The following is a 27,076-nucleotide window of genomic DNA, read 5'->3' as shown; positions in this document are numbered from 1 at the left end:
TGTAGTATCAGCAGCAACAGTACCATACGTACTGCAGTATCAGCAGCAACAGTACCATATGTACTGCAGTATCAGCAGCAACAGTGCCATATGTACTGCGGTATCAGCAGCAACAGTACCATATGTACTGTAGTATCAGCAGCAACAGTACCATATGTACTGTAGTATCAGCAGCAACAGTACCATATGTACTGCAGTATCAGTATAGTTGCTGCAGGTGAACATGAGAGGAAGAAGTGTGAAGACACTCTAACAGTTAGTGCACAGAAGCAGTGGCGTGTGTGATGTCAGGTGGAAGAGGTGATTTGCAGTGAGGTGTTGGGCGTGTCATTGGACAGGTAAGACTGTTTGTCAGGGAGGGAGGGGGGAAGAAGGTTATTTATGCCGGAGCAACGCTGCTGATTTGGATATTACCGTCATGGTTCTCTACAAAGTGATCTGTGTGGCCTCTCTGCTGACCATCCTGACACAAGGTAAGGACCCTGCTCACTGCTCACACACCTGAACCAATCATGTCTGAGCTCTGCTGACAGCTGTGTGAACAGGAAACACTGACTGTGCTTACATGCACACTGATGTGGAACTATTTAATACGATATTTAGAACTTAATATTGGTAATGTTGGAGAGACCTCATTATTCTGAATGGAGCATTTCTGTGGGACGTGCTGATGTGATTCAGGTTTTAGCAGCATTCTTTGGACATGTATACGGTGCTTTCAGAATGTGCATCTCAGTTGCAACACACAGCTCCTCTCCTGTTTACGGTCAGCGCTGTGTGGTGGAAACAACCCAACCAGCCAACAGTTTGCAGGGCTGCGGGTCCAGATGCTACATGTCCAATAAGAAAGGCCACAATTCTGTCTGCAAGGAGAAAACATATCCACTGACAGACATCAGCAGCTTTTTATACACTAATCCTGTTCTGATGCAAAGAACACAAATGGCCCAAATGTCTCCAACCCGTCCGCCACATTTTAACGTGATGAACGTTATCTGAGTGTGTTCAGCTGCATGTGTGATACTCATCGTCATTAGCTGTGTCAACAGTTCAGTAGGAACACGGTCCTTCTTTGTTTAAGGGCAAAAATCTGAATATTCTGTCACACTGACTCAAAATGTGCATGAATGAAATGTATGTAAATGTGTGTAGAGCACAAAAACAAGCATTGAAAAAGCACCAATGTGCCCAGTGACCATAACCTGCAGCCGTCAGGTGAATGAAGAGGAATAAAAAGTACAACATTTCCCTCTGAAGTGCTGCAGAGAAAAGCAGAAAGAGCTTCAAACTGTACTGGAACAAACGTTCTCCGCAGGAAACCAGGTGTTTGTTTTCCAGTGAACTCTTCATTTAGTCTCATTTTACATAACTTTGCCTGGAGCCATGAAAGTGAAATGAGAATATCTTATTTTCTATTTAAGGCAGAGAGCAGCTGCTGCTTCAGCTCATCATACGAGCTGAGCAGTGAAATACCTGCAGCTCGTCCCGTCATTACCGCCTGTGATTCTGTCTGGGACTATAAACCACAACATCTCCACTGAGATTAGAAACCCATTCATCTGGTTTGTTTGTTAAATTATAATCCAGTTTGACCTCGTGCAGCCTGATCTATACACCCCGCCACACCTGGAACAGACGCAGAAAACTCTTAAATAAACACTGATTAGTTTGGAGTTGGTGCGGAGCTGAGATTGTTCAGTGTGCGCTGAGCCTCCTCTTCATCTAATCAGACCCATTAACGTCTATGAAACCAGCCCTGACTGTCACATTCAGCTGTGCTCCATCTAAAGTCTGTCAGAGACACCAAACCTCTTAATAACAGCATAGAATCGATGAAACAGCCTCCTGTGTGTCTGAGCTTTTCATTCCACTAGAGAGTATCAGTCCTTTAAGGGGAAACATGGTCCCACTAATGTGTCTCAGTTTGTTACTGCTTTAACCAACTGGAAGGAGGTCTGGGCTTAATTAAGGAGAACTTCAGGTAAATATTCACTTATTCTAAGGGCTCTTGAGGGTTTGAAGAGGCCACCATGTTGTTCCCTTCAGACTCAGAGGAGCCAAGGATCAGATTAAACCTTTCACCTGGACATCAAGGTGACGTGTGCACAGAAAAAGCCCCTTAATGGGTCCAGATGTGGAATTAGATGAAGCTATTTATAGACCCTTAGTGGCTATTAAGGGGTGTGAGGATGGATTAAAATGTGATGAAGGCATTTTAAAACCCTTAAAATCAGAAATGTTGTTGTTTTTCAGTTTAAGGAAGTTTCTTGTATGTCTGAGTATTCCCTCATTTTAAAGTATTGGTTGTTTAAAGTAAAGTCATATAACATTAATGTATCCTAATCCCCCTTTTATAACTCTTTTAATAACATTTCAAGGAGGTTTGGCATTCATTAAGTTATTGATGTGGTTTGGTTTATGTGGTTTAAACCTCAAAGCCGCCTTGAAAAATTCACATAAACATGAATGTTGGTGATATGCTGATTGAATAAGTCATCTTAAAGGGCATAATTATGTCATTTGATCGTTAATGGACCAAAAGGAAGTCCAGCCTGTCCTCCTAAGATTAAGGGGTTTGTGTAAGCATTATTTCTGGTTTAACTTTAAGCCACTTAAGGGCGTTTCTGCTCTCGCTGCTCAGAGGAACATGAGCAGGCTCCAACATGGAGCCACACCTCGTTGTGTCCCCGACTGAAAAACTGATTCTGATCATAAAAATGTATCACGAGTGTTTGATCAGGTGGTCACCGATCGGCAGACATGTTGGCCATTTCACCAGCTGATGAACCTTTTTTGTCATAAATAATGTTTTTGGATTTCAGTGCAAATTAATTTCAAGACTGTAGTATTGTTAGACTAATGTGATATATTAAGACTAGTATGGTTAGACTAATGTGATATATTAAGACTAGTATGGTTAGACTAATGTGATATATTAAGACTAGTATGGTTAGACTAATGTGATATATTAAGACTAGTATGGTTAGACTAATGTGATATATTAAGACTAGTATGGTTAGACTAATGTGATATATTAAGACTAGTATGGTTAGACTAATGTGATATATTAAGACCGTAGTATGGTTAGACTAATGTGATATATTAAGACTAGTATGGTTAGACTAATGTGATATATTAAGACTAGTATTGTTAGACTAATGTGATATATTAAGACTAGTATTGTTAGACTAATGTGATATATTAAGACCGTAGTATGGTTAGACTAATGTGATATATTAAGACTAGTATGGTTAGACTAATGTGATATATTAAGACTAGTATGGTTAGACTAATGTGATATATTAAGACCGTAGTATGGTTAGACTAATGTGATATATTAAGACTAGTATTGTTAGACTAATGTGATATATTAAGACTAGTATTGTTAGACTAATGTGATATATTAAGACTAGTATTGTTAGACTAATGTGATATATTAAGACTAGTATGGTTAGACTAATGTGATATATTAAGACTAGTATTGTTAGACTAATGTGATATATTAAGACTAGTATTGTTAGACTAATGTGATATATTAAGACTAGTATTGTTAGACTAATGTGATATATTAAGACTAGTATGGTTAGACTAATGTGATATATTAAGACTAGTATGGTTAGACTAATGTGATATATTAAGACTAGTATTGTTAGACTAATGTGATATATTAAGACTAGTATGGTTAGACTAATGTGATATATTAAGACTAGTATGGTTAGACTAATGTGATATATTAAGACCGTAGTATGGTTAGACTAATGTGATATATTAAGACTAGTATGGTTAGACTAATGTGATATATTAAGACCGTAGTATGGTTAGACTAATGTGATATATTAAGACTAGTATTGTTAGACTAATGTGATATATTAAGACTAGTATTGTTAGACTAATGTGATATATTAAGACTAGTATGGTTAGACTAATGTGATATATTAAGACTAGTATGGTTAGACTAATGTGATATATTAAGACCGTAGTATGGTTAGACTAATGTGATATATTAAGACTAGTATGGTTAGACTAATGTGATATATTAAGACCGTAGTATGGTTAGACTAATGTGATATATTAAGACTAGTATTGTTAGACTAATGTGATATATTAAGACTAGTATTGTTAGACTAATGTGATATATTAAGACTAGTATGGTTAGACTAATGTGATATATTAAGACCGTAGTATGGTTAGACTAATGTGATATATTAAGACTAGTATGGTTAGACTAATGTGATATATTAAGACTAGTATTGTTAGACTAATGTGATATATTAAGACTAGTATGGTTAGACTAATGTGATATATTAAGACTAGTATGGTTAGACTAATGTGATATATTAAGACCGTAGTATGGTTAGACTAATGTGATATATTAAGACTAGTATGGTTAGACTAATGTGATATATTAAGACCGTAGTATGGTTAGACTAATGTGATATATTAAGACTAGTATGGTTAGACTAATGTGATATATTAAGACCGTAGTATGGTTAGACTAATGTGATATATTAAGACTAGTATGGTTAGACTAATGTGATATATTAAGACTAGTATTGTTAGACTAATGTGATATATTAAGACTAGTATGGTTAGACTAATGTGATATATTAAGACCGTAGTATGGTTAGACTAATGTGATATATTAAGACTAGTATGGTTAGACTAATGTGATATATTAAGACTAGTATTGTTAGACTAATGTGATATATTAAGACTAGTATTGTTAGACTAATGTGATATATTAAGACTAGTATGGTTAGACTAATGTGATATATTAAGACTAGTATGGTTAGACTAATGTGATATATTAAGACCGTAGTATGGTTAGACTAATGTGATATATTAAGACTAGTATGGTTAGACTAATGTGATATATTAAGACCGTAGTATGGTTAGACTAATGTGATATATTAAGACTAGTATGGTTAGACTAATGTGATATATTAAGACCGTAGTATGGTTAGACTAATGTGATATATTAAGACTAGTATGGTTAGACTAATGTGATATATTAAGACCGTAGTATGGTTAGACTAATGTGATATATTAAGACTAGTATGGTTAGACTAATGTGATATATTAAGACTAGTATTGTTAGACTAATGTGATATATTAAGACTAGTATGGTTAGACTAATGTGATATATTAAGACTAGTATGGTTAGACTAATGTGATATATTAAGACCGTAGTATGGTTAGACTAATGTGATATATTAAGACTAGTATGGTTAGACTAATGTGATATATTAAGACCGTAGTATGGTTAGACTAATGTGATATATTAAGACTAGTATGGTTAGACTAATGTGATATATTAAGACTAGTATTGTTAGACTAATGTGATATATTAAGACCGTAGTATGGTTAGACTAATGTGATATATTAAGACCGTAGTATGGTTAGACTAATGTGATATATTAAGACTAGTATGGTTAGACTAATGTGATATATTAAGACCGTAGTATGGTTAGACTAATGTGATATATTAAGACCGTAGTATGGTTAGACTAATGTGATATATTAAGACTAGTATGGTTAGACTAATGTGATATATTAAGACCGTAGTATGGTTAGACTAATGTGATATATTAAGACTAGTATGGTTAGACTAATGTGATATATTAAGACTAGTATGGTTAGACTAATGTGATATATTAAGACCGTAGTATGGTTAGACTAATGTGATATATTAAGACTAGTATGGTTAGACTAATGTGATATATTAAGACCGTAGTATGGTTAGACTAATGTGATATATTAAGACTAGTATGGTTAGACTAATGTGATATATTAAGACCGTAGTATGGTTAGACTAATGTGATATATTAAGACTAGTATGGTTAGACTAATGTGATATATTAAGACTAGTATGGTTAGACTAATGTGATATATTAAGACCGTAGTATGGTTAGACTAATGTGATATATTAAGACTAGTATGGTTAGACTAATGTGATATATTAAGACTAGTATTGTTAGACTAATGTGATATATTAAGACTAGTATGGTTAGACTAATGTGATATATTAAGACTAGTATGGTTAGACTAATGTGATATATTAAGACCGTAGTATGGTTAGACTAATGTGATATATTAAGACTAGTATTGTTAGACTAATGTGATATATTAAGACTAGTATTGTTAGACTAATGTGATATATTAAGACTAGTATGGTTAGACTAATGTGATATATTAAGACCGTAGTATGGTTAGACTAATGTGATATATTAAGACTAGTATGGTTAGACTAATGTGATATATTAAGACTAGTATTGTTAGACTAATGTGATATATTAAGACTAGTATGGTTAGACTAATGTGATATATTAAGACTAGTATGGTTAGACTAATGTGATATATTAAGACCGTAGTATGGTTAGACTAATGTGATATATTAAGACTAGTATGGTTAGACTAATGTGATATATTAAGACCGTAGTATGGTTAGACTAATGTGATATATTAAGACTAGTATGGTTAGACTAATGTGATATATTAAGACTAGTATTGTTAGACTAATGTGATATATTAAGACTAGTATGGTTAGACTAATGTGATATATTAAGACTAGTATGGTTAGACTAATGTGATATATTAAGACCGTAGTATGGTTAGACTAATGTGATATATTAAGACTAGTATTGTTAGACTAATGTGATATATTAAGACTAGTATGGTTAGACTAATGTGATATATTAAGACCGTAGTATGGTTAGACTAATGTGATATATTAAGACCGTAGTATGGTTAGACTAATGTGATATATTAAGACTAGTATGGTTAGACTAATGTGATATATTAAGACCGTAGTATGGTTAGACTAATGTGATATATTAAGACCGTAGTATGGTTAGACTAATGTGATATATTAAGACTAGTATGGTTAGACTAATGTGATATATTAAGACCGTAGTATGGTTAGACTAATGTGATATATTAAGACTAGTATGGTTAGACTAATGTGATATATTAAGACCGTAGTATGGTTAGACTAATGTGATATATTAAGACCGTAGTATGGTTAGACTAATGTGATATATTAAGACTAGTATGGTTAGACTAATGTGATATATTAAGACTAGTATGGTTAGACTAATGTGATATATTAAGACCGTAGTATGGTTAGACTAATGTGATATATTAAGACCGTAGTATGGTTAGACTAATGTGATATATTAAGACTAGTATGGTTAGACTAATGTGATATATTAAGACCGTAGTATGGTTAGACTAATGTGATATATTAAGACTAGTATGGTTAGACTAATGTGATATATTAAGACCGTAGTATGGTTAGACTAATGTGATATATTAAGACTAGTATGGTTAGACTAATGTGATATATTAAGACTAGTATGGTTAGACTAATGTGATATATTAAGACTAGTATGGTTAGACTAATGTGATATATTAAGACCGTAGTATGGTTAGACTAATGTGATATATTAAGACTAGTATGGTTAGACTAATGTGATATATTAAGACCGTAGTATGGTTAGACTAATGTGATATATTAAGGCTAGTATGGTTAGACTAATGTGATATATTAAGACCGTAGTATGGTTAGACTAATGTGATATATTAAGACTAGTATGGTTAGACTAATGTGATATATTAAGACTAGTATGGTTAGACTAATGTGATATATTAAGACCGTAGTATGGTTAGACTAATGTGATATATTAAGACCGTAGTATCTATTTTAAGTATTTTTCATGAACAATAGAAACAAAAAGGGCCGCTAATCTGAGGTAATGAGGCAGAGACTTCTCAAACCCAGATGTTTTGTTGTGAGCTGAACCTTTAATCCATCCCTTCACACAGCGGCTTCAGCCCGCCTGTCCCCAGTCACACACGATGACGCACTCAAAGAAGAAGCTAAACTTTGCAAGTGAAATGAGTGGAGTGCCCCTTTAACTTCTGCTACTGTGCTGCTTTTATGGCGTTAAGTCATCATCATCATCTTCATCATCATCAGGGACAGAACACACCGTCTATTTTGATTGTCATGGTTGAACTGTCATTGAGCTTCCGTCTGTCTGTCTGTCTGTCTGTCTGCCTGTCTGTCTGCCTTGTCTGTCTGTCTGCCTGTCTGTCTGCCTTGTCTGTCTGTCTGTCTGTCTGTCTGTCTGCCTGTCTGTCTGCCTTGTCTGTCTGTCTGCCTGTCTGTCTGTGTAAGACACATACTATCTGAACAAAAAGGACAAAAAACTTTTGAGTCGTGCAAACGTTTTCAACATACTTGGCAGCAAAACCAGTTTGATGAGATGCCGCGTCGCCGCACAATCCGTTAAATCAGCATGACAGAGTGTAAAAGGTGTGTGATGACAGACGAAGACGTGCAGAGGCCGGAGGTGCCATCAGTGGCAGAATTAAAACACAGACCTTTATTGGGTTTGCTTTACTACTTTCTTACTACCAGACTTAATGACACTCTGAAGCCCTTTCTGGTGTGTTTCAGTGAAGCATGTGTTTGACCGCATACTGTATTTCCACTGCAAACAACCCATATGTGAAGACTGAGTAGGAGGGTGGAGGTTTGACGGTGTTAGAAACAGCAGTGCCACCAAAACTACTACAGAAACAATTATATTATTTCTTTATTAACATGAGACAGATTTTAGCCAGGGTTATTTTGTGTCATCATCATTAGTTAGAAAAGGCACATAATAAAAAGTGATGTTGTCATACATGATTGGACAAAATTATATGAAAAATTACAATATTTATGTGACATTACAGTCATTTTACATGTGTTGTGTGTGTTCCCTGATTCATGGCACTGCATGTTTACATGTGTGTGTTTCTCTGTCTGCGTCTACACACTTGGTGTTTAGACGTGTGCAGACGTCACTTTGGTCTCTGGGAAACTGACGCTCATTTTTCACGGTTCCTCCTCTGTACATGTCACATGTCAGCATGGCTCGACACACATCAGTACACATGAATGAAGAATTGTTTCAGAAGTGTTTTTGTGTTTGTTTTCTATTTTTCAGAGTCTCGTGCACAGCTGGATGGTAAGTCTGTTTTTTCTACATCCTGCCCCCCCTCATTTGTGACGTTTTAAACGTGTTGTTGCATCTATGAAACATCCAGACTGATAAGGAAATGAGATATAGACCTACATGTATTACTCAAGAATGATGGATGAGCATCCCAGGATCATAAACCTCAACAAACAGTCAAAGTTTATAATCCTGGAGGGGTGCACAGTGCAGGGAGGGGGCCGCTGCTCACTCTGTGTTTTATTGCCTGCCTCTCTCCAGTGTGTGGTCGGCCTGCGCTCAACACCAGGATAGTTGGAGGCCAGCCGGCCCCTGAAGGCAGCTGGCCCTGGCAGGCCAGTCTGCACAGATTTGGGAGGCACTTCTGTGGAGGATCCCTCATCAACAGGGAATGGGTGCTGACGGCTGCTCACTGCTTCTCAAGGTGAGCACTGAGGGCGGAGCCACGACAAAAACACAGCATGCTGCGATGCAAACAAACTCTTTGAGGCAGGGGTTTCTCAACCTGGGGGTCGGGGACCCCTCTGAGAGGCCGCACCATGAGTCTGACGGGTCTCCAGATGATGAAACAGGGCAGGAAAGAGGAAGAATGTTGTTCTGCTACTCAGATTTAGATTCTTTGTTTGGGCCTCTAACAGACATTCAGATGAAACAGTCTGAGGGTTCCAGGTTTAAATCTTTGAAGTCACTGCAGGTGCATCACACATGGTTTTTATTTGCAACTACAGATTCGCCTTTAATCTGAGCAGCTGTCTGCACCGGCTCCATGCAGGCTGTCGTCTCAGTCCCATCCGTGACCTGAGACGTTTATTTAGGCTTCAAGTCTATTTTTTATATGTTACGCAAATTCACTGAATAAATATATTTATCAACAGGACACGTGTTTCTGGCCTGCAGGTCAGATTCTGGGTCATGTGGCCCACTCAGTGTGAGCTGTAGTGTTCACCCCCTCCTGCCTCTGGCCCAGCCGGGCTGGTCATTGGCTCGTACTACATCATTCAGCAAGAAAACAACTTTTCTTGGCTTTGGGAACGTTTTGCAAAGATTAAACCCCCCTGGCTTAAAAACGTACAACAGAAGCGGTTTGTAGCTGGAGGTGTCCTGTCCTGCTCCTCTAAGTCAGCTTCGATTCCTCCTGTGTGAATGAGGACGTGATGTAAAAGCGCTCTGAGTAGTCGAAATGACTAGAAAGGTGCTACACAGACAGACCATTTAATATCTTAATCATGACTGATTTGAATAAGCAGGGAGGATATACATTTGTAGTGGTGTGTGTGTGTGTGTGATGCGTAGGTTCCCTCCATGTTGTAACATGTATGAAGCTCCAGACGCGGCCTTAAAATGGACTTGACTCTGCTTCTCATGTCTTTGCTCTGTTTCTCCTCTGATTACCTCAGCACCAGCACAAACAACCTGCTTGTGTATCTGGGTCGCCAGACTCAGGAAGGATCCAACCCCAATGAGGTGGTAGCGACAGTAACACAGATCATCAATCATCCCGACTACGACGACGCCACCAGTAACAACGACATCTCCCTGCTGAGGCTCTCCTCACCGGTGACTTTCACCAACTACATCCTGCCCGCCTGCCTGGCAGCCTCAGGCAGCACCTTCTTCAGCGGCACTGACTCCTGGGTCACCGGCTGGGGCAACATCGGATTTGGAGGTGGGTCAGAAAGCCTCTGGATTACATTTGTAGAGATAATGTGACTAATAATAAATAATAAAACAGTGTTGGACAGAACAAACAAACATCATTTAACTTTTCTTGGAGCTTTTGCAGTGAGCACTTTGTCATTAATGGTTTCCTGTAAACGTAAAGTTATGTTTCTCCTCTAGGTCTGACATACAGGCTCAATGTGTCATCTTCATCCCCAAATATGTGCAAAACTGATCTTGGAAAATGTCTAAAATATGTAATGTGTACATCTGTGTTTAGCTGCTAACAGTCTTCTTCTTCTTCTTTGCACGTTACTGCCACCAACTGTTGATCACAAGAAGAGAGTGAAACTTTCCCTTTAAAGTGCGCAGACATTGTAAAACTGATAGTGTGAATATTTCGGCATCTTTAGGCCATGCAGTTCTGGGGGCTCCCAGAGAGGAAGTGCCCACTGGGGAGCTCCTCTCAGAACTACTTCCTTTAAGGGCTTTTTGTCTGTTGACATCCACCAGAGCGCAGGAGTGGGTACAGCAGCATCACCTCTGAGTGATACATAGACAGTGGGTACAGGAAGTATTCAGACCCCTTCCCTTTTTCCACATTTTGTTATGTTACAGCCTTATTCCTAAATGGATTAAATTCTTTTTTTCCCCTCATCAATCTACACACAACACCCCATAATGACAAAGTGAAAAAAGTTTTTTAGAAATTTTTGCAAATGTATTAAAAATAAAAAACTGAAATATCACATGTACATAAGTATTCACACCCTTTATTCAGTACTTTGTTGAGGCACCTTTGGCAGCGATTACAGCCTCAAGTCTTCTTGGGTATGATGCTACAAGCTTGGCACACCTGCATTTGGGGTGTTTTTCCCATTCTTCTCTGCAGATCCTCTCAAGCTCTGTCAGGTTAGATGGGGAGCGTCGCTGCACAGCTATTTTCAGGTCTTTCCAGAGATGTTCAATGGGGTTCAAGTCTGGGCTCTGGCTGGGCCACTCAAGGACATTCACAGACTTGTCCCGAAGCCACTCCTTCGTTATCTTGGCTGTGTGCTGCGGGTCGTTGTCCTGTTGGAAGGTGAACCGTCGCCCCAGTCTGAGGTCCTGAGCGCTCTGGAGCAGGTTTTCATCCAGGATGTCTCTGTACTTTGCTGCATTCATCTTTCCCTCTATCCTGACTAGTCTCCCAGTTCCTGCCGCTGAAAAACATCCCCACAGCATGATGCTGCCACCACCATGCTTCACCGTAGGAATGGTATTTGCCAGGTGATGAGCGGTACCTGGTTTCCTCCAGACGTGACGCTCGGCATTCAGGCCAAATAGTTCTATCTTGGTTTCATCAGACCAGAGAATCTTGTTTCTCATGGTCTGAGAGTCCTTTAGGTGCCTTTTGGCAAACTCCAAGCGGGCTGTCATGTGCCTTTTACTGAGGAGAGGCTTCCGTCTGGCCACTCTACCATAAAGGCCTGATTGGTGGAGTGCTGCAGAGATGGTTGTCCTTCTGGAAGGTTCTCCCATTTCCTCAGAGTAACGCTGGAGCTCTGTCAGAGTGACCGTTGGGTTCTTGGTCACCTCCCTGACCAAGGCCCTTCTCCCCCGATTGCTCAGTTTGGACGGGCGGCCAGCTCTAGGAAGAGTCCTGGTGGTTCTGAACTTCTTCCATTTATGAATGATGGAGGCCACTGTGCTCTTCTGGACCTTCAATGCTGCAGAAATGTTTCTGTACCCTTCCCCAGATCTGTGCCTCCATACAATCCTGTCTCTGAGGTCTACAGACCCTCACAGGTCCTTTGACTTCATGGCTTGGTTTCTGCTCTGACATGCACTGTCAGCTGTGGGACCTTATATAGACAGGTGTGTGCCTTTCCAAATCAAGTCCAATCAATTGAATGTACCACAGGTGGACTCCAGTGAAGTTGTAGAAACATCTCAAGGACGATCAGTGGAAACAGGATGCACCTGAGCTCAGTTTTTAGTGTCATAGCAAAGGGTGTGAATACTTGTGTACATGTGATATTTCAGTTTTTTATTTTTAATACATTTGCAAAAATTTCTAAAAAACTTTTTTCACTTTGTCATTATGGGGTATTGTGTGTAGAGTGATGAGGAAAATACTTCTTTCCGTACCCACAGTACATATATGCTCAGTAAAGCCTGAACTTTTGCTAATTTCTCTGTGTTTTCCTCCACTTTGCTGTCTGTTGTTTACACGACTGTTTTACACTGGTTTATAAAAATAGTTTTTGACTAATCGCAGCGCACTCCTCTTGTGCTACCTGCTGTGAACCAAGATTATTATAGTTAAGCATTTTTTTCATTAGATTTTATGTTTATTTCATTTAATTTTCAATTCCAGTTTAGTTTAAATGAGCTTTTAAAGCAGTTTTGGTGGTTTAATTTCGTTTTTATTTTTTTTAAAAAGCTTAGTTTTAGTTTAGTTTTTATCAGTTTTAATGTTAAATAAAATAAAATGTAATAAAAAGACAAAAACTAATTTTCTATTTTCAGAAGTAGTAGCCAAGAAGACCCTGAAAGCAGCGTTCTGACATCCACGACTGTTCACAGCTCTTTCAGTGTGGACGCAGTAAAGGGGGGTGGGGGTCCTCCACCTGTTCCTATGAATATGAACCAGTTTCTCTGGTCCAAAACACCTTTGAATAATAGCTGAGGTGTGCCATTTTGTGTGAAACCACCACCACTCGTGTTGCTTATTAAACTGAATTTGTGTCCCTTTAGTGCCCCTTCCTTCCCCCCAAACCCTCATGGAGGTGGAGGTGCCAATAGTGGGGCAGAGACAGTGCAAATGTGACTATGGAGTGAATGTGATCACAGAAAACATGATCTGCGCCGGCTTACGTGCTGGAGGGAGGGACTCCTGTCAGGTGATCATTTTTACACCTGTGTTTCTGTCAGATCTGACTGTCAAAGACTCCTTCTGTTAAATGTTTCTTCTTCTCCTTAAAGGGGGATTCAGGCGGTCCGCTGGTGAGCAAGCTGGACACTCGCTGGGTGCAGGAGGGAGTCGTGAGTTTTGGTCGAGGTTGTGCACTGCCTGAATTCCCAGGAGTCTACACCAGAGTGTCCCGCTACCAGTCCTGGATCAACAGTCAGATCAGCAGCAGCCAGCCAGGCTTCGTCACCTTCACGTCCACTGGGACTGACAGTGACCTCGGCGTCACCTGTCCTGGCCTGCCGCCACCTCCGACCGCCACCCCCACACGTGAGCTCCCGCCATGTCCAGTGTCACATGTTCTGTATCAGCGTGCTCCAGCTCGTCAGTGAAGCTGTGTGACGTTCACACTGAGGGAAACATTCAAACCAAACACTTACGGTCTCATCAAACTGAAATATCCTACATGTTCACGCATCATTTCATTCACATGTCTATGTTTGGTATATTTGGGGACTTTTGGGATCTCCAGTACAATTAAAATAAAGCTCTGTGGGTTCATGACATTGTACCGATGGATCCACAGTATCTGGTCCAGAAGCTCACTCAGCTTTACACTCTTAAAACAACACTTTGACTGACTGCCTTTTCCTTTTCCCCCCAGCTGTGGTCTGTGGCCAAGCACCCAGGAATTCACGTATTCTGGGGGGAGCGTCTGTGGCCACCGCCGGTGTGTGGCCATGGATGGCGAGCCTACAGAAGAATGGAAGTCACATGTGTGGTGGGACTCTGGTGGCCGTGGACTCTGTGTTGAGCGACGCCAACTGCTTCTCAAGGTGAGACACCTGGAGCGGTGTCACAGATGGTATGATGGCAGCCTGTCAAAGCTGTATAATAATAATATATTAATATATACATATGTATATGAAGTTTGTAGAGGATTGGATGAAAGCACTGTCCTTTGAGCCTCACTCCAAGGATCTGTAAAGGTCCGATCCTTATCCTGAACCAATCAGATGTTTTGAAGTTCTGAATTCTCCTCAGTCCTAATTGAGTTCATGTCTCCCACAGTGCACCTGTGCCATCTGAATGGACCGTCGTGTTGGGTCGTTTGAATCAGAACGGATCCAACCCCTTTGAGGTGACACTGAATGTGATAAATATCACTCTGAGCAACCTCACTGGGTCCAATGTGGCGGTGCTGCACTTGGCGACCGAGCCCACCCTGTCCGACTACATCCAGCCCATCTGCCTGGACAACGGACGAACCTTCTCTGTGGGCTCGACGTGCTGGGCTGCTGGCTGGAGTCCCGAGCGAGGAGGGGGTGAGTCCTTAACACAGAGTGACGCAGTGATGATAACTCTGCATCATGTCACCTCATTGGGTTAAACATTTGGGCTATTGCACATTTTGGCATGCTTCTGCCACCTGGGTTTGATTCAAATGTGTCATTTCTCATTTAATGTCTTATTTTTCCCATTGTAGAGGAACAGGCTCTGCAGGAGTTCCAGACCTCGGTAGTAACTTGTGGAAACACGTCAACGAGTGACAGCATTTGTACAACATCTTTTACACTGGAGCAGGTGAGAAATGATGAGGGTAACCCGTTAGTATGCTAACGGTTAGCTGTCAGTACGCTAACGGTCAGCTGTCAGTAAGCTAACGGTCAGCTGTCAGTACGCTAACGGTCAGCTGTCAGTAAGCTAACGGTCAGCTGTCAGTATGCTAACGGTCAGCTGTCAGTACGCTAACGGCTAGCTGTCAGTACGCTAACGGTCAGCTGTCAGTACGCTAACGGTCAGCTGTCAGTACGCTAACGGTCAGCTGTCAGTACGCTAACGGCTAGCTGTCAGTACGCTAACGGTCAGCTGTCAGTACGCTAACGGCTAGCTGTCAGTACGCTAACGGTCAGCTGTCAGTACGCTAACGGTCAGCTGTCAGTATGCTAACGGTCGCTAGCTGTCAGTACGCTAATGGTCAGCTGTCAGTATGCTAACGGTCAGCTGTCAATACGCTAACGGTCAGCTGTCAGTATGCTAATGGTCAGCTGTCAGTACGCTAACGGTCAGCTGTCAGTACGCAAACGGTTAGCTGTCAGTACGCTAACGGTCAGCTGTCAGTATGCTAACGGTCAGCTGTCAGTACGCTAACGGCTAGCTGTCAGTACGCTAACGGTCAGCTAATGCTAATGGTCAGCTGTCAGTACGCTAACGGTCAGCTGTCAGTACGCTAACGGCTAGCTGTCAGTACGCTAACGGTCAGCTGTCAGTATGCTAACGGCTAGCTGTCAGTACGCTAACGGTCAGCTGTCAGTACGCTAACGGTCAGCTGTCAGTACGCTAACGGCTAGCTGTCAGTACGCTAACGGTCAGCTGTCAGTACGCTAACGGTCAGCTGTCAGTATGCTAACGGTTAGCTGAAGTCATGCTGAAGAGAAAGTCTGTCTTTTCTAAAGAGCTCCAGGAGACTTACTGCTTCTTTTCAAAGTATCCGAGAACAAGAATGCTGCGTTCATGGTGGTAAAAAGTGCACTTTGTAGGTGTGCTTAGTGCTTAAATAATTGTCCACGATCCTGCTTAAGCACATGCATGTGTGTGTGCGCATGAATGTGGCTTAAACATAAGGGAGCTGGTTTGGGCGTTTGAAAACATGGTCACACTGTGTGGGCAAAGGAAGCAATTAATAAGCCATTCCTACATGTGAATTGTTACACATAGTACCTTTAAATGTACTGTTCAGACATTAGGGAGGCACCGAACTTTTCACCCACCTCTCAGTGAGAAAGTGAAAACGCAACATATTGTCCAAAAATAGAATATTTGGTGAAAAGCGTATTATTTTCTGTGGCTTCACGGTGGTTATCAGAAAAATCCCCACCTGAACATGCCCATCCCGTCTGTTTGCTCAGGCTGATTCTGGTGGTCCGATGATGTGCAAGCAGGACGGCTCCTGGTTCCAGGCAGCAGTGTTATCAGTTGAAAACAACTCCACCAGCCAAACACGGGCGGACATGATGGTCTTCGACAAACTGAGCAAATTTGAGGCCTTCCTGGCTCGGACAGTGGGTCCCTTCTTATCTCCACCCTCCTCCACCAGCAGCCCCACGGCCGCCCCCACCCCGGCCACCACGGCCACCAACAGTGGGGACACTTTTGCTCCCCACTCACTGCTTCTCTTCTTCCATCTGCTCACCTTCTTCATGTGTCTCCACCTCTTCATATAGAAACTTTATCTGTAAATAAGCATTTAGCTGTACATGATGTGAGAAGCACAAATGAATGTAAACAACTTGAGTTTAAGAGACAATATAGGCTTTAAACCTGGGCCCTATTTTTACATATTTTAAATTTGAAATGACTGGTGGGCATAAAAATGTCAGCTGGCAGTCAAGAACAAGAGGAGAATGCTGCAACGTGATCCTTTGGCACAACTGCACCTGATCACAGTAGGTCCACTAAAAGAGCTTGTTTGATCCACTGACAGGCTCAGAGTGTTATTCTAAGTGTGTGACAGCATCATGGAAAGGATCCCTACAGAGAGAGACCTGGAAGATCCTTTTGGTTTAACCACAAACAGCACACACACCAGACTACATTCACTAAAACAGGGATTTTACATCACAGACCACAGGAGTCGCTGGTCTCCTGCTGCCTCGACTGGTTAGTTTGTTTGTGTTATTGTGTGACTTTTGGCATAGTTCATATGCAAAACAATATTTGTGTAACTCACAACAGTGCAAACAAACAAACTGATCGAGGCAGCAGTTGACTAGCCACTCCCAGGCTCTGCGAGCTAAAGTTGCTGTGTTCGTCAATGGAGTGTGGTGGGTTTGAATAGCTGGTTCTGGTTAAAAAAAGGATCTATTGGTCTGTTGGTGACCACGAGGAAAAGTGTTGTGACGTTGGTGGGGTTAGCTGTAATCTCTGCAGTCTTTTTATTAAACTTTCATTAATGCAGAACTGTTTTTTCTACTACCCAGACATCAGGTTGCATCCCTCACAGTATATACCCCATTTTGAGTGATTTTCTAGTTAGAATGAAACATTTAGGCAAACTGCCTTTAGTCTGAAATGAAGGATGTGAAATTAAGATATTTTTTAAGCTGCACTGAAATGTATGAATATATAGTCTAGCACTCTAGCATTTCATGGTTTTGAAGCATTAAGCTACATGGACCATAAGGATATCTGCAACTTGGTTTTTATTATGACTGTCAAAGCAGTACAAAGATCAAATGTGTGAAATCTGTGATTTTTCATACTTATTGAAGATTATTTTCCAGAACAGAATGATTAGTAAATGGGATCCCAGAGTGCAGTTCATTATATCATAGTCAGAGCACCTGCCCTTAAACGGTAATTTGTTATTTACATAAACCTGCCTTAAAAAGAGATGGTAGCATAAGCACAGCAGAAGAAGTGTACTTTAGGGGTCTGAGGAACACACTGACAATCAACCATCTACCTCATATTACAGCTACTGAACCATAATACACATTTCTATCTGAAGCAACACAGCACTTAATGTGAGTGCACAGCCTCTTAACTCTTAACATACTTCGGATGCACTTTAAACAAATAATTATTTTGTTTGAGAGATGAATGCCAGTCTTGTCATGCTTCGCCATGGAAAACAGTGGACATGTAACCGTGAAAGCACTGAACAGTTTTTCTGTTTGTCTTTGAAATGAAGTGAAAATCCTTTCTGTTTGCCCAGTTCACTTACATTTTCCTTTACGCTGTGTGTGCACGTGTGTGCTACTACGCTCAGATTCATTTCTGAAAAGTGGCACATTGATATTTAGTTGTTTGGACTAACAGCTACTAAATTAAAGGTATACGCAGTGATGTGTTGTATGTGTGTGTTGTTTTCTCTAATACATTTATGCAGTTGGAAAGGCATGGATGCAGCAGCTACACACACTCACTGGCCAGTTTATTAGGCACACCTAGTTAAAACTAAAGCAGTCTAATGCAACAGTCCTGCAGTAATTCCAACCACCGTGAAGGTCATTATGTTTTTAAGGTGTTAAACTGTTGTGAAACACTGGCTGCACGTGTTTTATTTTACTTTTTGTGTCAAAGATTAACACTGATATATCTTTACATATACAGTATATATACGTATATATAAGGACAACTGCACCTGATCACAGTAGGTCCACTAAAAGAGCTTGTTTGATCCACTGACAGGCTCAGAGTGTTATTCTAAGTGTGTGACAGCATCATGGAAAGGATCCCTACAGAGAGAGACCTGGAAGATCCTTTTGGTTTAACCACAAACAGCACACACACCAGACTACATTCACTAAAACAGGGATTTTAGAGAACAGGACACAGGAGCTGCTGCTCTGCTGCTGCCTCCATCAGTCAGTGTGTCTGTGTTACTGTGTGACTTTGGTGTTTCAAAGGGTTAGTTTGGATGCAATACAATATTTGTGTGACATACTACAGCACAAACAAACAGTGGACTAGCCAGTCTCTGCGGGGTTAAATTGCGGTTTTTGTCAGCTGTGACTTTGAATATGGTAATGCAACAGCTGGTTCTGCTTAAATAAAGATAAGATAAGATAAGATAAGATATTCCTTTATTTATCCCACAATGGGGAAATTTCAAGTCAGCAGCAGTTCTGATTCACACATACAAGATACAGTTCACACATACAAAGAAAGGGAATAAAAAATATAAAATATATATATGTTTACATGTACAGTATATACAAACAATAATGTATGGTGAAAGAATGAAAGAATGAGGTGATAGAAAGGCTATTACACATGGGGAAAATATAAAATATATAAATATATATGAAATATTGCACTTGGTTGTAAAGTCTGATGGCAGCAGGGAGGAAGGACCTGCGATGCCTCTCTTTGGAGCATCGTGGGTGACGAAGCCTGTCACTGATGGAGCTTTCCAGGGCTCTTACAGTCTCATGTAGGGGGTGGGAGACATTGTCCATGATTGATGACAGCTTCGCTACCATCCTCCTGTCACCCACCACCTCCACAGGATCGAGGCTACAGCCCAGGACAGAGCTGGCTTTGTCCACCAGTTTGTTCAGTCTCTTCCTCTCTGCTGCCGTGATGCTGCTGCTCCAGCAGACCACACCGTAGAAGATGGCTGATGCCACCACAGAGTCATAGAAAGTCCTCAGGAGGCCCTCCGCCACTCCGAAAGACCTCAGTCTACGCAGCAGGTGGAGTCTGCTTTGGCCTTTCTTGAAGAGTGCCTGAGTATTAACAGTCCAGTCCAGCTTCTTGTTGAGGTGAACACCCAGGTACTTGTAAGAGTCCACAGTCTCTATGTCCGTTCCCTGGATGTTCACCGTCTTTGTGCCGACGAAAGTCCACTACCAGCTCTTTGGTTTTTCCGGCATTAATCCGGAGGCAGTTCTGCTGGCACCAGTCCACAAAGTTTTTGTTCAGCTCTCTGTACTCCCCCTCGTCTCTGTTGTTGATGAGACCGACGATGGCTGAGTCGTCAGAGAATTTTTGAAGGTGGCAGTTTGTTGTATGGTGTGTGACGTCCGCTGTGTATAGGGTGAAGAGGAGAGGAGCCAAGACGGTCCCCTGTGGTGCCCCCGTACTGCAGACCACCGTATCAGACACACAGCCTTTTGTCCTCACAAACTGTGGCCTGCTGGTCAGGAAGTCCACTAGCCATGCTGTAAGTTGGTGGCCCACTCCTGCACGGTCCAGTTTGCCCCTCAGGAGTTCTGGCTGAATGGTGTTGAAAGCACTGGAGAAATCATAAAACATGATCCTCACAGTGCTTCCGGATCCCTCCAGGTGAGACAGTGATCTCTGCATGAGGAAGATGACAGCGTCCTCGACCCCAATGCTTGGTTGGTACGCAAACTGCAGCGGGTCTGCAGATGAGCTCACTAGGGGGCGCAGGTGGTGGAGGACCAACCTCTCTAGGGTCTTTGACAGGTGAGATGTCAGGGCCACTGGACGGTAGTCGTTGAAGTTACTAGGACGAGATGACTTGGGTACCGGTACCACGCAAGATGTCTTCCACTGCTGTGGCACCTTGTGCAACCTCAGGCTCATGTTGAAGATATGCTCCACGATCCTGCACAGTTGCCTAGAGCAGGATTTGAGGAGCCTGGAGGTGACGCCATCCGGACCTGTTGCCTTCTTGAGCCTGGCCAGTTCTCTCTCTACCTGGGCTGTGGAGAGCACCATGCTGGGTGGGGGGGCAGTGAGTGTGTGGGGGGGCTGTGAGGGGGCCACAGGGAGGGGGGTTTGTGGAGTAGAGGGTAGGCAGGGGGGTCGTAGAGAAGCAGCAGGTAGGGGTAAAAAGGATCTATTAGTCTGTTGTGAAGTTGGCAGGGTTTGCTGTAATCTCTGTAGTCTTTAATTAATGCACAAATATTGTGTTGGATCCAAACAGAAACAAACTGACCAATCAAGGCGGCTGTGGTGTTCTGGGAGGTAAAATGACTGTTTTAGTTAATGGAGTCTGGTGGTTTTGGAGAGAGCGATGTAATGGTAAATGTACTTGAATAGCGCCTGTCTAGTCTTTAACAGTGCACTGACACTCAACCATTCACACTTTTGAACCCCAAATGTGTATGAATAGGGCCAAGGTTAAAAATAACAGCTCCCCATTAAAGCCAACATGGAGCAGAGCCTGTAACATTAAAGCAGGGGGCATGAACTGTGGGAACAGAATAAGACAAGAAGAAAGTACAATTTAAAGCCTTTTCAAAAGTATAAAGTCATAATAATAATCAGGAATACTCAATTACAGGACCTCAAAACAATGAGGAACCACAGTAGACAGTAGTGCCAACATCGTCAGGGGAACAGGATTCTTTCTAATTATGCTAAATGATCTCTGGCCATGTTGGTAATACATGAATCTACAGACAGCTATGGGGCCGATTCATGGACAGAGCTCAGGTGTTCCAGGAGGCCAAACAGGAGACCATTTTTAAAACATTTCACATTTTAATAAAGCTTTAACAAAAGCCAGAGTGTATAAAACCAAAACGCCATTTCAGTCATTTTCACATCACATTACATCACATACATCATTCTCTAACATTAAAGTAGAAGTCTGGTGATATTCTATATTTCCATAGAATTTACACACACCAAATGTGGATTAGTCCGCTGCTGAAAATAGTCCCCAACATATGTACTATTGCTTGGCGGACTGACACGTTGCTTCCAGTCCGCACATGAGACTTTTGGAGTCAGTGAGCCCTCAGCTATATGAGCCATTCTCAAGTTATGTAATAGAAAAGGCTCTTCCAGCATCATCATCATCATCAGTTTGATCACACTGGTGTCAGACTTTCCACCTGCTGAATGCAGCACTGGGAAACAAAATCAGTCAGTCAGTTTCACCATTTCATCAAAAATAACAGCTATCATGTAAAAGGCCTTTCATGTGCTAAATGAAATGTTCTTTCTGAGTAAAGTTCTGACAGGAAAAGTGAACACGAGGGTTGGGTGACCTGACAGAACACACTGTGAGGTGACATATGTGTTATCTAAGCGATGAGTGTGTAAAACACACACACAGCTGAGTCCAAAGCTGTTACCAAAGACAGTGAGGTTAAGAAAAGGTACAACAATTCGAGCCAAGAGGGGCTCTTCATCAAGTGCAGAAGAATCAACAGTGTTGTACTTTGTCTGATGTAGTAAGATTGTGGTGCTACTGCTGCTTCGACCGGTTAGTGTGTTTGTGGTATTACTGTTACACAAATATCGTGCAATGTAACCCCTGAAAACACCAAAGTCACACAATAACACAAACTAAATGATGGAGGCAGCAGTAGACCAGAAACTCCAGTGTTCTGTGAGGTAAAATGACTGTTTTTGTGAATGGAGTCTGGTGTGTCTGAAGGCAGTGATAGAATGGCTGTTTGAGGTTTATCTCTGTGGTATCTAACGCTTTAATATCTCCTGGTGTATTAGACCAGAGCAGGAAATTAATCTTTATAAAAGTACCTTGAGTTTATACAGGCACCTTCATTTGTCAGGTATTTAATTTTCTAGATTTCCTGCCTGGATATTTCACCCATTTCCTCAATCAGTTTTCCATAAAATCACAATATGTACTGATATTTCCATACAGAATAATATAGTGCGATAGAGGGTTTTATCCATTGCCCACCGCTACTGAACGCTTTGAATTATTTGGTATAAAGCAGCCAAATGTACAGATAGTGAACAACAGCAGGACAGTATCTGCCCTCAGCAGCTGTGATTCAGAGACCCTGCTCTGTTTAGAAATGCCATCTGATGGCACTGACAGAATCATTTTCAGTCTTATTTAAAGGTAAAAGGTCGAAAGAAGAAGTAACAGAGGAGCCGTAATGTATACGCTCCCTGTAGGCCCTGGTTTAAGGTGCTGAACATGAACCGAAACACGTCCAGCTCAAGTCCGACCGGAGACGTTTGTTGCAGGTCATTCCCCATCACTCTCTTCCTGCTTCCTGTTATCTCTCCACTGTAAACTCAAACAAATAAAAGCACACATTAAAGACAAAACAGGTCAGTCAGCTGACGATGGCATCAGTGCACGCCCTTCCTCCTCTTCTACTTGATCCTGATCTCGAAGCAGAGACAGTTGCAGGAGTCACACTCAGGAGGCTGACAGGTGCAGGCACAGTCCCATTTGACACACTGAAAACAAATCAGACAATCAGAGAAGTTCACTGAGATCATGCATTTAAACTTTCTAAGGTTAGCTTTTAGCCAAGAGATGCTCCTGAATAAAACTTTATCATTTATCGTGTGTTACACAAATATTGTATTGCATCCAAACTAACCCTTTGAAACACCAAAGTCACACAGTAACGCAAACAAACTAACTAACTGAGGCAGCAGCAGAGCAGCAGCTCCTGTGTCCTGTTCTCTAAAATCCCTGTTTTAGTGAATGTAGTCTGGTGTGTGTGCTGTTTGTGGTTAAACCAAAAGGATCTTCCAGGTCTCTCTCTGTAGGGATCCTTTCCATGATGCTGTCACATACTTAGAATAACACTCTGAGCCTGTCAGTGGATCAAACAAGCTCTTATAGTGGACCTACTGTGATCAGGTGCACCTATTAGTTCACCTGTTACTCTTTGAGACATCAAAATATGTAGAAACTGGGAACAGGTTTAAAAACACTGGAGTTCTCCTTTAACATTACTGAGAGGCAGAAGCTTGAACTCCAGTTTGTCCTGCCCACCACTGCAATGAGTGAGACTGGTGTTTTCACAGACCGGTTTAGGTGGAAACCACTGGCTCAGTTTGGACAAAAGACCAAAATGGAGAGGAAAGGTGAGACAGCTGTCTTAAACGTTCTATTCTACGCTGATTCTCTGGGGACTGAAATAAATACTTTGGGAAATGCTCAGCAGGAATGTTGAGGGAACATGATTTGATGAGTGGTTCTGTGTTTGAAGGTCACTTACAGCTGGAGCAGGACACGAATGAGGCCGACAAAAGCTGAGGTTTTGCAGGTGACTGTCACACATTTCGGCCAGTCTGAAGCACTGCTCACATACTGAGATGTTTGGACAGCAGTCACCACACTCAGAGGAACAACGGCCCTTTTGGAGGAAAGCTAAAACATCAGCATCACAGACTTTCACAGACTCTATTGTTTTAAACAGTTTGTATTTTCATTCAATTATAAGCTGAACCAAAACCAACAAATACAATGCGAGCATAACGATTAAGACACTTCCAGTGACTTTATGAACTGATTCAAGGTCAGCACCTCAAACCTGGAGGAGTTTAAGATGCAGGTAAGTGTCTAAAATCATACATGTGCAGCAGGTGGATCTCTACAGACATCCCTGTATACTGATATCTGCTCTAATCCAGGAACACTGTAGGAAACTGTGTAAAATATTGTTTTAAGAGGGAACAGACAGGAATATTATTTCTCATTACTCAGCAATAGCTCCATCTCTATATAATGCATCAGATTTGTGTATTAAAATATATGTTTATCATATCTGGTCCCTTTACTTGTGAATAAAATAAAAAAATATGGTGTTCTTTTTGTATTGTTGTTTGTTTGTGTAACTTTATGTCGATGTCATTTTATATAATCGTGATATGTGACCTAAAAATATATTAAGAAGGAAATTTGCCCCCTTCAATCATCCCTGAGTTTTTAGAAATGCACTAAAAGACATTAAGCTGAATCAAATTACCAATTAAAAACATTAACAAAACATTATGTACATAAGTATTATGCAACTAAGAGATTAATCATCTATCAATTAAAAAAGGTGCAATAGATAAAGTACAGTTTGATATTTAGGGTTTATTCCATCAATAATACATTTTTAAGAAATGATCGTCCCGTATTGTCAAGACAGACGGACTATTTTGAATATAATTCTATATGACTGTAGCGTCTGTATAATGATTCTGTCAGAATCACATTGTGGTTTTAGAAGGAGACAACCCCCAGTGACCCTGATGAATGTTCCAAACACACCTGAGAATGAACCTGCATACCCTCGGACAACTTTCCTGGAGCAATGGCTTAACGACAGATCACTAAAACAGTGTAGGAAATCAATACATGTATCCCAGCAGTCCCAGAGGGCGCCAAAAACAAAGGCTTTCAAATTCCCCACATAGTGACTTGACTTGATGTTGATGGTCTGATTATGAACCGACACCTGGAGGTCAGAGCCTACATTCCTATTCTTTTTTCCTCTACATCTTTGCTTTTTGGTTTAGTGCAGGTTCCTGTAAACGACTGGTTTTTATCAGTTTTACATTTTATTAATTGTAGTAAGGAGGAGGGCCTCACTGCAGCACAGACCTTGAGGCAGGATCGGATCCACAGCCCAATCCCCAGGACGATCATGTACAGGCTCAGAGTTATCATCAGCACCGCGGGGAGGGGGATGGCAAGCCCCCATATGGGCAACACCTAGAGTACAGAGGAAACATACAGTATAACTCTGTCTAACAGAGCAGAGCAGAGCTGAGCTGGTGTTTCATCAGCGATGACAGAACGGTCTCTTACTTGCGTTGTCTCTTTCTCAGAAGACATTGAGGCTCACATCTCTGGGAATCATGACAGGGAAAATAAACAGATTCAGTCAATCATTTGAGCTTTCCAACAGCCTTGACGATCCTCTTCTTCTGTGAATGTTGTGGATATTCTGTTTAAACACATTATTTCCATGCAGAGAGTCGCACAACAAGTTATGAGTAGTATATGTTAAAATGTTGTTTAGTGTAGCCACTAGTGGAAAGAAACCAAGTCCATTTATTTGAAGTGCTGTGCTGTGTCTCCATTTTGTGCTGCTTTACTGCACTTTTTACTTTACCGGCTGTAGTTAAGCATCTCATCAGAAACATGTCATGAGCTCACAAAACATCATCAGCTCTGTAAGCAATAATCAAATATTATACATTATGTGGTAACAGAACACTCAAAAATACTAAATATGCATCAGTTCTCCTACTTTTGATACTTCTGTACTTTTAGCTTGAGTAAAACTTACCTTAACACTTAGAATGAATGAACGTTTACTAGCAGTGGTGTAATTCTAAAGTATATGAACATAAGAAAAGGACCTAGGTTCACAGCATCACAGGTACTGCTAATAAAACTAACTACAGTTAGTTCATGCTAGCTAACTCCAGCTTTGTAGGCAGAAACAGAGAAGAACTGACAGCTAACAGCGCTAGCTAACGTCTCACGGCTCCGCTCGGTCCGGTGCCTTCATGAATGGCTCTCCTGTGACACTATAAACGATTATATATCAGTAATAAAGTCACATTTTCCTGTTTTACCGTTAGCTGTGGAGAAGGAGCAGCTTCTGCCTCCTGCAGCTGGAAACAAACGGGAGATCGGATATGGCGGCAGCAGCGTTGCCATGGAGTCAGACGGGTCCCCAGAAGGGACAAAATAAGAGCCCGGAAAGGCGAACGGGTAAATAAAGGGTTTTACTTTACTGGCTGGAATAATGGAGCTATAGATATATTTAACAACAAAACCATTGGAACATATTCACAGATTTAGTCTTTGATATGGTTTGAGTTTATTTTATTTTAATTTCCAGCTACTGTGTTCTGCACAATACAACACAAAATGTAGGTACTTGTGCTTTACTTGAGTATTTTATTAAACTTTTTACTTCTATTCATCTACATTTCAAAGGCAAATGTTCTTTTTGCTTCGAATCACTGATACCAAGTAAAATCACCCAATAAATTGTTTTAATACAGATCACTTAGCCTGCAGTACATAAAGGAGTTGAAATAGGCTCCACCTTTACCAGCTGATATTAGTGATGCTTACACTTGAATGCACCACTAAATTATTAAGTAGTTTAGTATGTTATTCTGTTAAGGCCCCTTTCTGCAGGATGAGTACTTTTCGATGCCAAAACTGATGTATTTTTACATAAGACTGTGAATGGAGCACTGTTACTACTTTCTACTGCTTTCATACTGATATTGCAACTTTTATTACAAGATTGCAACGTACATGATTACCAGGCTTTGCTTAGATTCAGTTCAGCTCTTCTGAAATACG

The 27,076-nt window shown here is 41.1% G+C and overlaps 2 protein-coding genes across 2 annotated transcripts; one reads left to right on the top strand and one right to left on the bottom strand.

Moving 5' to 3' along the window:
- Nucleotides 1–418: 418 nt before the first annotated feature.
- Nucleotides 419–18,414, top strand: LOC139217325 (polyserase-2). The gene is made up of 10 exons (XM_070848652.1): nt 419–473; nt 8,997–9,017; nt 9,267–9,429; nt 10,403–10,671; nt 13,404–13,549; nt 13,632–13,887; nt 14,222–14,393; nt 14,629–14,882; nt 15,044–15,141; nt 16,467–18,414. The coding sequence occupies exons 1-10, from the start codon at nt 419–421 to the stop codon at nt 16,779–16,781; spliced, it is 1,749 nt and encodes a 582-aa protein (XP_070704753.1). The 3' UTR covers nt 16,782–18,414.
- A 4,376-nt stretch (nt 18,415–22,790) lies between these two features.
- On the bottom strand, nt 22,791–26,371 carry LOC139217377 (keratin-associated protein 5-5-like). The gene is made up of 5 exons (XM_070848719.1): nt 26,332–26,371; nt 25,556–25,596; nt 25,349–25,459; nt 23,976–24,113; nt 22,791–23,202 (listed from the first exon to the last, which is right to left on the bottom strand). Exons 2-5 carry the CDS (start codon nt 25,580–25,582, stop codon nt 23,116–23,118), a joined length of 363 nt encoding a protein of 120 aa, XP_070704820.1. The 5' UTR covers nt 25,583–25,596; nt 26,332–26,371; the 3' UTR covers nt 22,791–23,115.
- Between the last annotated feature and the right edge of the window lie 705 nt (nt 26,372–27,076).

Source organism: Pempheris klunzingeri, chromosome 17 (assembly GCF_042242105.1).
Source record: "Pempheris klunzingeri isolate RE-2024b chromosome 17, fPemKlu1.hap1, whole genome shotgun sequence".
Lineage (NCBI taxonomy): Eukaryota > Metazoa > Chordata > Actinopteri > Acropomatiformes > Pempheridae > Pempheris > Pempheris klunzingeri.
The sequence above is the reverse complement of the archived record's forward strand: the minus strand, read 5'-3'. Positions and strand labels throughout refer to the sequence as shown.

Bases quoted from the DNA above. Each gene is read 5' to 3' on its own strand.
- LOC139217325 (XM_070848652.1), top strand. From the start codon at position 419: ATGGTTCTCTACAAAGTGATCTGTGTGGCCTCTCTGCTGACCATCCTG. The intron at 10,672-13,403 runs GTGGGTCAGAAA...GTGTCCCTTTAG, and splicing joins GGGCAACATCGGATTTGGAG to TGCCCCTTCCTTCCCCCCAA. The intron at 13,888-14,221 runs GTGAGCTCCCGC...TTTTCCCCCCAG, and splicing joins TCCGACCGCCACCCCCACAC to CTGTGGTCTGTGGCCAAGCA.
- LOC139217377 (XM_070848719.1), bottom strand. From the start codon at position 25,582: ATGTCTTCTGAGAAAGAGACAACGCAA. The intron at 25,460-25,555 runs GTAAGAGACCGT...TCTGTACTCTAG, and splicing joins CTGAGAAAGAGACAACGCAA to GTGTTGCCCATATGGGGGCT. The intron at 24,114-25,348 runs GTCTGTGCTGCA...TTCCTCCAAAAG, and splicing joins GGATCCGATCCTGCCTCAAG to GGCCGTTGTTCCTCTGAGTG.